The sequence below is a fragment of the Lacerta agilis genome, chromosome 7 (assembly GCF_009819535.1).
Source record: "Lacerta agilis isolate rLacAgi1 chromosome 7, rLacAgi1.pri, whole genome shotgun sequence".
Lineage (NCBI taxonomy): Eukaryota > Metazoa > Chordata > Lepidosauria > Squamata > Lacertidae > Lacerta > Lacerta agilis.
In genome coordinates, this window is record NC_046318.1 from 38,793,920 (window position 1) to 38,806,668 (window position 12,749).

Sequence of the window (12,749 nt, forward strand, 5' to 3'; positions counted from 1 at the left end):
ATGGATGCTTTAGTCAAGATTCCTGCACTGCAGAGGTTTGCACTTGCATGATTCTGTGATTCTATGAAAGTGGACTATGACTTGTATCTACGGACTCATATCTAGCTACTTCAAGAATCTCAATATTGACTCAGTCTCAGGTCACTTTGAAACTAAGGAAACACACTTGATCTATGCCTGGAGATTGTCAACTAACCATTTTATTCTTTGTAACCGTTTTGGCGACTCAAGCCACATAGCTATTTTATTCTCTGATGTGATGTTGGTGCTGCATAATACACACATTTCTTTGGAGTTTGAATGGAGACTGATATTCTGCTAATTGAAGTGCAATGCAACATCCCAGTGGGACATCTCCATGGCAACATGTGTTTATATACATGCCATCATGTAACCTATGAACATATATAGGATAAGTTGCAGGTGGAAGGGTAGTTCTGCATTACTGCAATCTGTTAGAAGCAGATATTGAGGATCTTTTGATCCAAAGGCAAGGTATAAATCTTGATTTAAGATAGTTTTTCATGTTCATTGCATTCACAGAGAAGGGGAGAGTAAAAACAACACTTTTGTCTAAACCACAGCACCATCTTGTGGCAATAATTATACTATACTGCAAATCTAAATCCAGAGACTGCCAAACAGAAGCCCCATATGGGACATTTTCTTCTGAAAGCACCACAGGTCAACTCAGTGATTAGAATAAACAAACACACACCAAAGCATTCTTAAAGTCAATTGGTCATACCCAAGTACCAGTACAATTTTGTGTAGCCTATAACAAAGTGTTCATTCTAGGTCATTCAGTTTATAGTTTGCATGTGACCTTCCATATCCAGAAGCAACAAACTTCTCATTATTTACAAGACCCCTTAAAAGAGAAACAGTTGAGAAATGCCTGATCTAGCTAGTGACTGCTAATATTCAAATTACTTCTCACTTGGAAGATTTAAAGATTACACCGTAAACACATTTGAGAAACTCTAGTGACAGGATAACAGATATTGTAAACAGCCTAAGTAACTTCTGTTCATTGAGTAACACTTAGTTTTTCTCCTCAACCACTGAGGTTTGATATTTTCAGTTCCATTAACATTTCAGCACCCCAATGGATCAAACTGATCACATTCATCATAAAAGCACACACAGAAACTTATTGTTTTAATTTTATTTTTCTTTAACAGCTGAATTACAGAGCCTCTTCTCAGGGAGGCTGGATCTTTTAGACAATTACAACAGTTTTCATACTCTACTGCATCCCACAGAAAGGCCAGGCAGAATTACATTACAATTAAAGTACAGGTTTCACATTACATAAAACACAGTTTACACATCTGGGTGTACAAATGAGCAGTATTCAATAATTTATAGTTATTTACTTTCATAGTATTGGACTACATTTTAGCATCTTCATGCAAACCAACACATGCTTTGGCTCTTGAAAAGTTGGCATTATTCCCCAAAACCTTCCTCCTTGCTGCATTTTCTCTCTTAGTCAAAGGAAGTGTGTATAGTGCTTTGGGAAACAAACACTAAAACACATATTATCAGAAAGTGCTGATTACTGTTTAACATTTAATAAAGATACTAGGGTTTCCATTACATTTTTGCTAGCTAAAATAAAGGTCAGTAGGTCAAAAAATATAGACATTATGCATTTTAAGTTATACTCAACTTCACAAATTTCAATTCTGAAAGTGTCGTTGCAATCCTTTGTAAAAATGTTGTTTCATTGCACACAAATTCAGTTTTATATCCCTGAATATTTCCATGCACCATGAAAATAGGAAGTGGGCCTAGTTCAAAACTGTTATACTCACTGGGTTACAAACATCTCTCCATAAACATCTGAATGTGTGATTTAAGAATTTACTGTCTCTCCCCCCCCCACACACACACACCTCAAAAAACAGCAGTGTTTTACAGTCATGTTCCTTTCCTCACACAATACATAATAGTGCAAGTCTAGACTTGACAAAAACAGCAGTATTTGAATTACCCGTGAAAGTAAACATTACCCTATGGAAAGGGATGCGATTAACAGGGAATTGTGTTTATGATGTTGAATCAACACAACTGAAAGCTACTAGGAATGTTATTGAACACATTTCAAGATCCTTCTCCTGTGGCATATTACTTCTCCCTGGAAAATCTGCAAGTTCATGTTAGATATTCTCTGACTATGAAAAGCATATCATTTGCATACCAATGAGTGTGGGGTCCTTTTTTGCCCAGAAATGCTTAAGATTCCATAGCTAAAGTATGTGATATCCAAAAGAAAACAAGGTTTCTTTTCCAGTTTATCTATAGAGGTGTTGTATTACTCAGAAAACTAGTTTTCACCATTTATGCTTCTAAAGAACTGATTATGCCTTCCCAACACTGGCCCTTAAACCTTCTATATACATTATGCATACATTATGTTTCAGAAAATATTAGGGTCATATGGGAAAAGGGATAGCCAACATAGTTTATGGTGTTCCACAGTTTAGTGTTGTTCAAAAAAAATGCTTAACATTCCTTTGCCTGAACTCCAACCTTGCCCAGGAATATCAGAGCATGAAGCAATAGGCCCTGAAACTAGACATCTAGAGAGAATTATCTGAATGTAAATGCCATCATCCAAACCCACTTCCCCTTTTGAAGGGAAGACTGTAATACTCAGAATTCTTTATTAAAGCAGATGCACTGCAAAGATGTAGGACTGTAACTCAAGAAGACTTCAAGATGTACAACCATGCTTTCTGTACAAGTTTCCCAGAAGCAGACAAATTGTTATATTTCCAATTTACTAATTGCTATGAACTGGTGGTAATTCGGCAGCTTCCAGAATTGCTCATTGCCAGAAACAGCTAGGTTGATATTTAAGAGTAGAGGTGTACTGGAGTTACAGCAGTCCACTTGCATAATCATCATCTTCCTCAGTTCCACGGGAAACTCCTTCACCTGGTTCACCCACTTTGCCCTGTGGAGTAACTGGGGATTTCTTCTTCACACCTCCTCCTGGGACAGCCAATGAGAGGCCAAGCTTGGCATACTGGCAGAGGGCAAGAACAAGATGTTGAGCACACATGCCCTGTTTAACTTACTCTGCTGCAGTCAATTTGAGTATTTGCATAAAGTGACAGAATGGTTAATTAGAAAATGCCAGCACCCCACTAATACTACTCTAAGGGAAAGTAACAGAATACAAACCAGTATGTTACAACCAGTATTTTTCTAGAAAGAAAAGACCCTCTGGGGGGAAAAAGTTGTATGACCAAGGTGACAAGATACTACCCACAGCCCATTCAGACTTTAGCTTTGGCAGTGACTTGAATACTCGTGTATCACAGGAAATGCCACATTCATGCATAGCATTGCAACTTACTATTTGTCAGTAAAAAACACCCTGTGGATCAAAATAATCAGTTAATATATTCTGCTTAAGAAAATAAACCGAGACATCAACTTACATCATTGTCCATGTATTTAAAGAGTGGTGAATTGCACACATCTGATACTTGGTCCTGGTCTTGCTGATCATACCCCTCTAGGAGCTGCTCCAATGCGGCACAGTCTTCACTTTCACTGAAGCCTGGTATGCTGAAGCAAGCAGTATTATTTAAATTACTCCACTCAAAGTAAAGAAATTAAATTTCAATATAAGGTACAAACAGATCCTGAAGTTGAGGCTCCAGTACTTTGGCCACCTCATGAGAAGAGAAGACTCCCTGGAAAAGACCCTGATGTTGGGAAAGATGGAGGGCACAAGGAGAAGGGGACGACAGAGGATGAGATGGTTGGACAGTGTTCTCGAAGCTACTAACATGAGTTTGGCCAAACTGCGAGAGGCAGTGAAGGATAGGCGTGCCTGGCGTGCTCTGGTCCATGGGGTCACGAAGAGTCGGACACGACTGAACGACTGAACAACAACAAATAAAGTACAAACATGAAAATGGAAGACGCGAGAATCAGGGCCTGAAAAGTACCTAAACGACCACTTCCTACAATATGACCCTGCCTAGATTCTGCATTCTTAATCAGAAGCCCTACCCTGGTTTCCCTCACCGTCTGAAGTTAGATGGGAAGTGATCACGAAGACAGCCTTTTAGGTGGCGGCACTCTATCTTTGAGATGGTCCCCCTAAGGAGATTTGCTTAGTGCCAATACTACCATTTGTAGACCCAGATATACCAGCATGCATTGACTGGTTTTAACACTGCTTTTATCTGTTCTGTCAAATTTTTACTACCCCCCCCCCGATCATTCTGTGCAAGTTTTAATTATGATTAAACCCCTGGGATCTTGGGAATTAAGAGCATAGTGTCATCTGTATGGTGCACACAGCTTTATCTCTCCATTCCCATCTGAATCAGGAGAGACTATGGAGGTACATTGAAGCAGAGAAGGCGTGGATGGGGGCTAATAAACTGAGGCTCAATTCTAGTAAGAAGGAAATGCTGTAGGTGGGCAGGTTCCCATATCTAAGAACTAGGTGTTCCACCTGTAATGGAAGGAGTTGATCTCAAGTAGTTCCTGTGGCTAGGAGTGCTTAGGCCTTGTGTAGGCTAGTTTGCCAGGTATGGTCGTTCCTGGAACAGAATAGCTTGGCCCCACTTAGACTAATGGGTTCTATGTAGGGCTACTCTTGAAGTGGTCCAGCTAATGCAGTATGAAGCTGCTAGGTTAGTAAGTGGGGCAAGCCCAATGGAATCATGCATCGCCTGGTTACTACTATCATATAAAGCCTTAAATTGTTTGGGACCAAAATGCCTAAAGGAGTACCAAATGAATGAATGAATGAATGAAAAAGCAGCTTACTTTCTAAACCAACAAATGAGTTTTATAGATGTAACAATTTGATATTAAAACGAGGAACAAATTTATTGTCACTCTTTTATAAGCAAGGAGCGTTTCTCAAAAAGATGATGTGCCAACAAACCCTGCATTCAGCACTTATGCCAGTAACAGAAATACAGAGTGGCTCCATTTCTACGTAAGATAATGAAGAACACAATTATGCTTTTAAAAATTAAAAACAAATCAGGCAAACAGATGACTTACCTACAACTTTCCCTGACACATTTTTCTGCAGCAACATAGTCATTTCTGTGAAGATGAACTAAGACCTGAGCAATAGTTTTCTAAAAGGAAAAAAATGACTAATTCACTCTCTAATAACAAAGCAGTATTAATTTCTCAGTTTAACGGATTCAGTAGAAAAAGTATAAATGTCAGCATCTCAAAAAAAGAAAAACAGAGGTACTTTGAAGAATTAATGGTGATTTTTTTCTTTCAGAAAAATGACCAGATCTTTGGCAACAGATGTTTGGCCTGCCATTTTCTGAGCCAAGAATTAGAAGTTTAGCATTAAATAACTCTCCACAACTGTTTCAATTATACAAAGACATAAAATAAACAGACCTTTTGCTATTTAAGAGGACTTGGATCATTACAGATTATGTACTTTGGCCATTAGGCTACTTTGCCTCTTCTTCACCAAACTAAGGATGAAATTTTTAAGATGCTCCTCCTACATTCAGCAGCAAGCATTGAACACAATGATCACATTGGTACACGGAAGATGCTTGTAGCTTAAAATAAACAGGGTCTCATGAAAGCTGAACCTGAAACCCTGATAGCACCCAACAACAGACTCTGCTAGACACACACAAGTGAATTAAATAACCAAGGCATGGCACAAAAGATATGCAGGGTAAAATAAGACTTACTCCACCCAATCCATAGATATTTGGGATTTTCAAAGCTTTGTCAGATTTTACAATTATAACACTACATAAAATATGGAGCCGGCCAATATTTACAAAAAAAATCAGCTTCCAAGTTTGATGGTGTATTTTTAAGTACTTTAAAACAAAAAACAAAAACATGAACCAATTTTAACATTTCCAACTGTTTTAAAACTAGAGATTAGTATGTGAATGATTTCTAGTGAGGAATACATCTAACACTGTTCAATTAGATGTGAGCTTACAAATAAGGGTAATTCAAAAGAAAAGAGAGCACTTTCTCAGAAACAGATAGAGACCACCTGGGTTTATACCTTGTAACAAGTTGGGTAGTTTTCAATATCTTTATAAAGACTCTTTTCCTTCTGAATAGATACTGCAGCCTCATCTAGTCTGAAAGACAATGAGAAGGATTGGCACATTTAAAGAAAGGAGCAGCAGGAATCAAGAGAGAAAATCACTCCTTAAGTGTCCTTTTTACAAAAAGACAGCTCAACACCCAAGCAAGACATGAGCTCATGTGCAGTTACAGTGAGCCCATATTGAACGTAAAGCTGAAGGAACCACTTCCTTACAAAACACATGCTGGAGTGTAAGGAAATGGTGAAAAGCCAGGACAGATTTATACTACCTGCAATGCATTTGGATGACTGTGTCTAGTACCTCGGGTTAAGAACTTAATTCGTTCTGGAGGTCCGTTCTTAACCTGAAACTGTTCTTAACCGGAAGTACCACTTCAGCTAATGGAACCTCCCGCTGCCGCCGTGCAATTTCTGTTCTCATCCTGAAGCAAAGTACTTAACCCGAGGTACTATTTCTGGGTTAGCGGAGTCTCTAACCTGAAGCGTCTGTAACCTGAGGTATCACATGAGCACTGGAATATGGAATGTATGGCTGACACCATTACAGATGTACAGGAAGAAATGGTTATGATCTGCACGTTTTAGTTGTGCTAGCCCCAATTGAGTGCCAGTAACAATGAGAATGACCTTTATCTCCCAAACCCGGACTAGTTTTTCTGCTGGGGAGATGGGATTCAATGGACATATACAGTTCTAAAGAAAAGGCCGTAGAATCTTAGTTGGAAGGGACCATGAGGGTCCTCTAGTCCAAACTCGTGCAATGCAGGAATCTTTCTGCCCAACATGGGACTCAAACCCTCAATCTTGAGAATTGAGTGTCTCGTGTTCCTAGCAACTGAGCTAAACGAAACATTACAGAGATAGGGTTAACTTTGCCCATTTTCAATGTTTGTTGTATTTTTTTAAAGAATGCTAAGTGGACACGAAAGGAATGAGTTTGTCTCCTTTGGCTTCAGTGACTTTGCAGTTACCAGCCAATAGATGCCCACAACATTTTAATTCTTAAATGAAATATCAGTTTCATTTGAAAGTCATTTATAGTAAAGGAAGAATCTATTTCCCAAGAAGACAATTTAAAAGTTTGCAAGCCAGGAAACTGTAATCCCCCTGCCCCAACATGGGGCTTTCTAAATGAATGTCATCTAGATATCATGCAAGAATTTAATGATCAACTGTGAATTTATGCAAAAGCTACATCAGCTGGCAGTGCCATGAGAATTTCATTTTTAAAAAGGAATACAAAAGTTAGAATGCCCACCTGCGACCTCTGACTAAAAGCCTTGAAGCTTTTCCATACATTTCAACTGCTTGTCGTAAACGTTCTTCATTCTAGATAAGAAACCAAAATCATATACGAACATTAATGATTTAATTGTCAGGTAAAATTCTCTTTTGCTTGCCTTAATACACAGCTCTATCAGCTGGGTAATCCAAACCTCTCTGAGTAAGCTTAACTGAAACATGAAATTCCAGAAATTTGCAGCATTTAATGGAATAAATGCAGGCACTTTAAGGTAAACATTGCATTTTAAAAACTGTTTGTAATGAGTTGAAAAGGTTAAGACAGATAGCTTGCCTGTTTACCTGCTTGCCAAGCATGGCCCCAATTTTCTAGCCCCATTTAGGCTTTGTTATCTACTCTTATGGCATATACAGTATACTATACAAAGCAAATGACATTTACTGATGAAAGTAGTAAGACTCATGTAAAAAAGAATTCAGCAACACCAGTTAGTCTACTCAGTAGTGCTGTCAGAAAGACCAGAGACAAGAAGACATTTAATAAGCACATCTGAAGTTTCACCCTTTTGCAATAGGACTTAGACTGCTGTTCACCTTTTAAATTTTATTCTCTGCCATTTTCAACACATTTCCTGTGGAACATACTATATTGGTTTCAGGTGACTTACTTCAAACACTGCTGCTGTCTGCTGATAAAGTTGTATAGCCTTGTCTGGATTTATATTTTCTATAACTCTGAAATAAAAAGTCAACATTATTATTTAGCTTGATGGCTTTTTTTAAAAAAAGCAAACTAGATAAATCAAACTTCTTTTCCAGAAAAGAAACCAATGCTTTGAGTTTGCAGGCTTACTTCCCAGCCCGATCCAGGGCTATAGCTGCTGTGTCAGGTGTTCCGTTCTCCAGGTACATCATGCTGGCTCTCTGAATCATTTCCACTGCATCATGATGTTGTTTCATCTCCTAAAGGAGGAAGAGAGAGATTCATGTTTGTCAGGAAAAATGGCAAATCAAGGTCTACCTAATACTTTCATTTAGTTTTATCACATCATTGCATATTTGATACTATTAAAAGTTTTGTTAAGCCCTTTGATCAAAATCAGTGCAACTATCTTTAGTAGATGGAAACTTTAAAAAGGCAAAGCAATTCCTGCAAGAAACATAGTTTGCAAAGAGTGAATGACTAGGAGCAACTGCAAACACGCATTTATACAAGTTTATTTCATCACTTTATGATTTAACTTTAAATGTATGAATTTCACTAAAATGCACTGCATTTGAGGCGATATGAAAACTTCCTATGTTGTTGATCTGTGATGGTTCAAGTGTTGGCTATGTGTGTGAGAATCACCTGGAAAAGGTTGTTTAATGGGATAGCTAAATGTCCTTCCCTCACTTCTATCCTAACCAAAAAGTGTAAATTTTTTCATGCTGAAAAGATACAGCTTTTAAATACAGATTAGCTGACTTCCACGTCAACGAAGGTTGAAATTCCTTACCAAGAACCACCTTCCTATTAAAATTATTAAAATTACTTTGAAGTAAACAGGGCAATTGTTAAGATGTTAGGAGTCCTTGAATTTAAGACTATTAAATAGTACTGATTGAGATCACAAGTACTGGCTACGCTGATAAACAAGCAGCACAATCGAAACCCAAGAGCCACCAGAATGAAATAGTTTGGATTTGGAGGACGTTGGGCATTGCACAGGACAAACACCCAATAATTAGTTGTAACCAAATCAAATACAGATAGTTTGACTGGAAATGGCCATACCTTTAACATCATGCCAACTTGTTCATAAGCTCTGAAAAGCAAGACAAAATTAAATCAGTGCTGGAAGTGAATGAATTTAAAGTGTATCATACCAAAGAATATAGGACAATCCTAAGATGCAGGCATCTTGGAGCCTATTCACTCCGCTGCAATATGCAGCACAGAACCAGACATCCAAATTTCATGTGCTTTTATTTTTGCTCCATGACTTGGCTTGAAATGGGAATTCACAGCTCTCTCCCATGAGGAGATGTGTGGGGAGCTCACCGGCTGTCCATGGGGGAAAAAGTAAGTCCCTTTTTTAAAAAGAGTAAAATAAAAAGTAGATGCATAACCATACATCTCTTTTTACTACCCAATTTTGTAATATGTGAGAAAACTCACAAGTAAGGTAATTAGGATGGGGGGGGGGAGAGTATTAAAAAAACCTATGCTTTTTGATTATTTGTTTTCTAACTGCTCCAGAAACAGGTTTTGCCTTGAATCCGAATTGATTTTGTTTGCCAAGGTTTAGGAAGAGCAACCACCTCACTGCTGAATGGGCTTTGGCTCTGGTGCAACTTTACACTGGCTTAACTTACATCAGCTTGCTTTGTGCCAGCTTCCTGTGCACTAGATTGCTGAATTATATTTTGATGTGTGTCAACCTCAATTACATTTTCCATATACTGAAGAGCTCTCAACAAATTAAAACTGCATTCATACTTACTTTGCAGCATGGAAGAGACTGGAAGTAAATCATTTTGAGTCAAGGATACAAATTATACTATGTCTTCCTGAAATAAATACTATATTCCATCTTGACTTGAACTGTTTTTAAAGAGGGTATATACTTGAATGCTAGTGGTACAAGTTCACATTCATATATGGACCAAATAATTCCACAAAGATAAGACAATCCAGATCATTTCAAAACTAGTACTTTTGGTTGTGGAGCAAAAGACCCTTCTGCATCGTCTAGTTCAAACTTTTGATTGAAAAATGCTAAAGGTCCAATGGAGATGCAAAAGCTAGTATCTCAAGAAGCACTCATCAAGAGTCATGGTCATGAGGCAAATAGAGAAACTTCTTGAATCCCCCCCCCTTAAATATGATAGAAAACATTACATCAGTATTTCACTGAAATAATAAAAAAGGAGTATCAGTCCAATAGTCATGTTTTCAAACCCTTAAGTAAAGCAAGAATTAATGAAAGGATACGCTTTATTGTTTTCCTGGCAGAGAGCTTCTTTATAATAGGCTTCTTTTGCCTGATCAAATTGTTTGGCATTTTTAAAAGCAACAGCTGAAAAGAAATAGAAAAGAAACCATTAAAAATATATTATGTTCTGTGTTTGCATGCACATAGTATTATCCATTTACTGCACCTCAGAAATAATATTTAGAAGGGAACTTTTAAGAGACAAATTGGATTTTTACTTCAGCAAAGTGGTTCCCCCCCCCCCCCCGCCGATCCCGTCAATTTTAAAGAAATGTGAATTGCTTTTTAGTATTTGTATTAATCCTGAATAATGTTATGGCTACAATCTTTATGTACACATACTTGAAATTAAGCTTCATTTAACACAGCAGGGCTTACTTCCAAGTAAACAAGCATAGCATTAGGCTGCAAGAGACATACTTTGGCCTAAGAAGATTAGACAACACTCCAACCTCTAGCCACTAGGAAATACTGTGCAACCTGACATCCCTCAATAGTCTAAGGTAACCTCTGGTTTTCTTAATATAATGAGTGCTGGGCTTTTTTCCCTTGCCTGGGTCCCCCAGAAATGATGGCACCCATGAATGTAGAAATATATTTTTCCTAGATATTCTGAAGTGTTTTGCTCCTGAAAAGCCTTTATAAATTAAACCAATCTATCATTTCAAACAAACCCCCGAATATATCACCTATTTTTACCCTATGTATTTATTCAGAAATGCAGCACAACGGCAGGTAGTCAGTTAGCTAATGCTGCAAGAATACAACTGTTGGTTAGAGGAATTTCAACAAGTTAATCCACAAACTGCTTTCACTGCCAACAAAAGTTAGCTTTGCCAGGGAACATATGAAACATATTTAAGGTTGCAAAAATGAACTGCCAACGTTTTACAGAACATACCTGCTTTTGAATATTCAGTTGCTGCACTGTCATAGTCTGGCTTCCATTTTAATAATCCAGTTTTCAAACTGAAATGTAGAATAAACCAAGAAATTAATGACAATTTATTTTATTTAAAAAACCTCTTTATTGTAAACTGTTTACTTTTCTTACAAATAGTAATAACAACTATGATATGCTACATCATTAAGGAATTTGATGCGGCAACTGTCCTAACAGTGATTGCCTATTGCCTAATCATTTCACTAGATGTGTCAAAAGGGTGATCAGGTATCAGGTCTTACAGTCAAACCTTTTTAATTCTACGAAGAAAAAAAGATTTATCTGGTTCAAACATAGCTGGGTTAGGGGGAGCATGTATGATCTTTGCAGCTTACTGGTGCCACAGCACAGGACTCTAATTTCAATCTCTGACATAGCGTAACAGGATCTAGGAACAGTGGTGATGACCTCTACCTAAGTACTGCAACCAGTATAGGTCGGGTGGCCCAGTGGCTCGACTTTGTATTAAGGTAGAGTCCATATAGGTTGGGGCGGGGGGGGGGGAGAAAGGAAGTACGCAACACTTCGGGGCTGGAACATCCTGGGTCAAGCAAGCCCCATAGTACATAAGGGGACGACGCACTGATGACGAGGGTATGCCTGAGGGATGCAAAGTGCTGTCTGCGCATAAGCGCATAAGCGCAAAACCCAAAACAAGAAACCGCGCCCCTCTTTCCTGACGGGGGAGCTCAAGGCAGATCCGCCTGGAGTTGCTCTCAAGAGACAAGCGCGGGCCAAAGAGGGGCTCCCTCCGCCCACAGCCACACCGCTCCTCCCTGGGGAAAACCCTGGGCGTCCAGGCGGCTGCTCGGGCTAAGAGGCGCCCCGTCTCCCGGCACTACTCCATGGGGAGCTGGAGGTGCGCAGTCAGCCACAGTCCCCGGATAGAGCCTCCCCACTCGCCCGCCTGTTCCCCAAGGACTGGCAAGCCGGCTTCTCTTGTCCCTCGCCGGCTTCCTTCGCCCTCGCCCCCTCCCGCCCCCTCCCCTGCTCACTATTTCTCCGCTTTAGCGATGTGCTCCAAGCCTTCGTTGATCTTCTGGGCAGCCATGTCGCCCAGCAGTACCCGCAGGGATTCAATGCCGTGACGTTAGCTGAGGTAAGGAACGCCGCTGCACCCAAACAACTGCGAAGGGCGGAGTGTCCGCGAAGTGCGCTTGCGCGAAGAGAGGTTGTTCTGCCCAGGGGCGGATCTGATTCCGTGGCGTTGCGCTCCTGCGATGTCAATGCGGATTCTGAATTTCTGACAGCATTCCACAAATGGGTCTCTTGAACGACAGCTTCAATTAAAAAAAATTAAAAATTTACCTTGTTTCAATACATGAAAAAGCACTCAATTTTTCAATAAAATGGACGTTGCCTTTCTTCCCATACCCTGACAACGCTAGTTAATTTTATCATTTGATCTGCTTCCCAAACCTTTGATATCCAATCCTCCAGTGGTAGTGCATTAGTTTCCCCAGTTATATTAGATTGCTATGCTGTTATAGAT

The 12,749-nt window shown here is 39.2% G+C and overlaps 1 protein-coding gene and 1 long non-coding RNA gene across 2 annotated transcripts in view; both read right to left on the reverse strand.

Annotated features, from left to right (window-relative positions):
• Positions 1-2,022: 2,022 nt before the first annotated feature.
• On the reverse strand, positions 2,023-12,410 carry NAPG (NSF attachment protein gamma). Its single transcript, XM_033154881.1, has 12 exons — positions 12,253-12,410; positions 11,216-11,283; positions 10,314-10,398; positions 9,823-9,840; positions 9,114-9,144; positions 8,190-8,299; positions 8,005-8,071; positions 7,353-7,423; positions 6,047-6,125; positions 5,047-5,126; positions 3,456-3,585; positions 2,023-3,037 (listed from the first exon to the last, which is right to left on the reverse strand). Exons 1-12 carry the CDS (start codon positions 12,306-12,308, stop codon positions 2,888-2,890), a joined length of 945 nt encoding a protein of 314 aa, XP_033010772.1. The 5' UTR covers positions 12,309-12,410; the 3' UTR covers positions 2,023-2,887.
• A 94-nt stretch (positions 12,411-12,504) lies between these two features.
• Positions 12,505-12,749, reverse strand: part of LOC117049865 — an 89,746-nt gene continuing 89,501 nt past the window's right edge. Inside the window, exon 3 of the long non-coding RNA XR_004427025.1 lies at positions 12,505-12,537. This is a non-coding gene — a long non-coding RNA (uncharacterized LOC117049865). The remainder of the gene's footprint in view (positions 12,538-12,749) is intronic.

Coding starts and splice junctions, on each gene's coding strand:
- NAPG (XM_033154881.1), bottom strand. CDS start 12,308: ATGGCTGCCCAGAAGATCAACGAAGGCTTGGAGCACATCGCTAAAGCG. Junction 11,284..12,252: donor ATCGCTAAAGCGGAGAAATA/GTGAGCAGGGGA, acceptor TCTACATTTCAG/TTTGAAAACTGGATTATTAA. Junction 3,038..3,455: donor TTAAATACATGGACAATGAT/GTAAGTTGATGT, acceptor GCCCTCTGCCAG/TATGCCAAGCTTGGCCTCTC.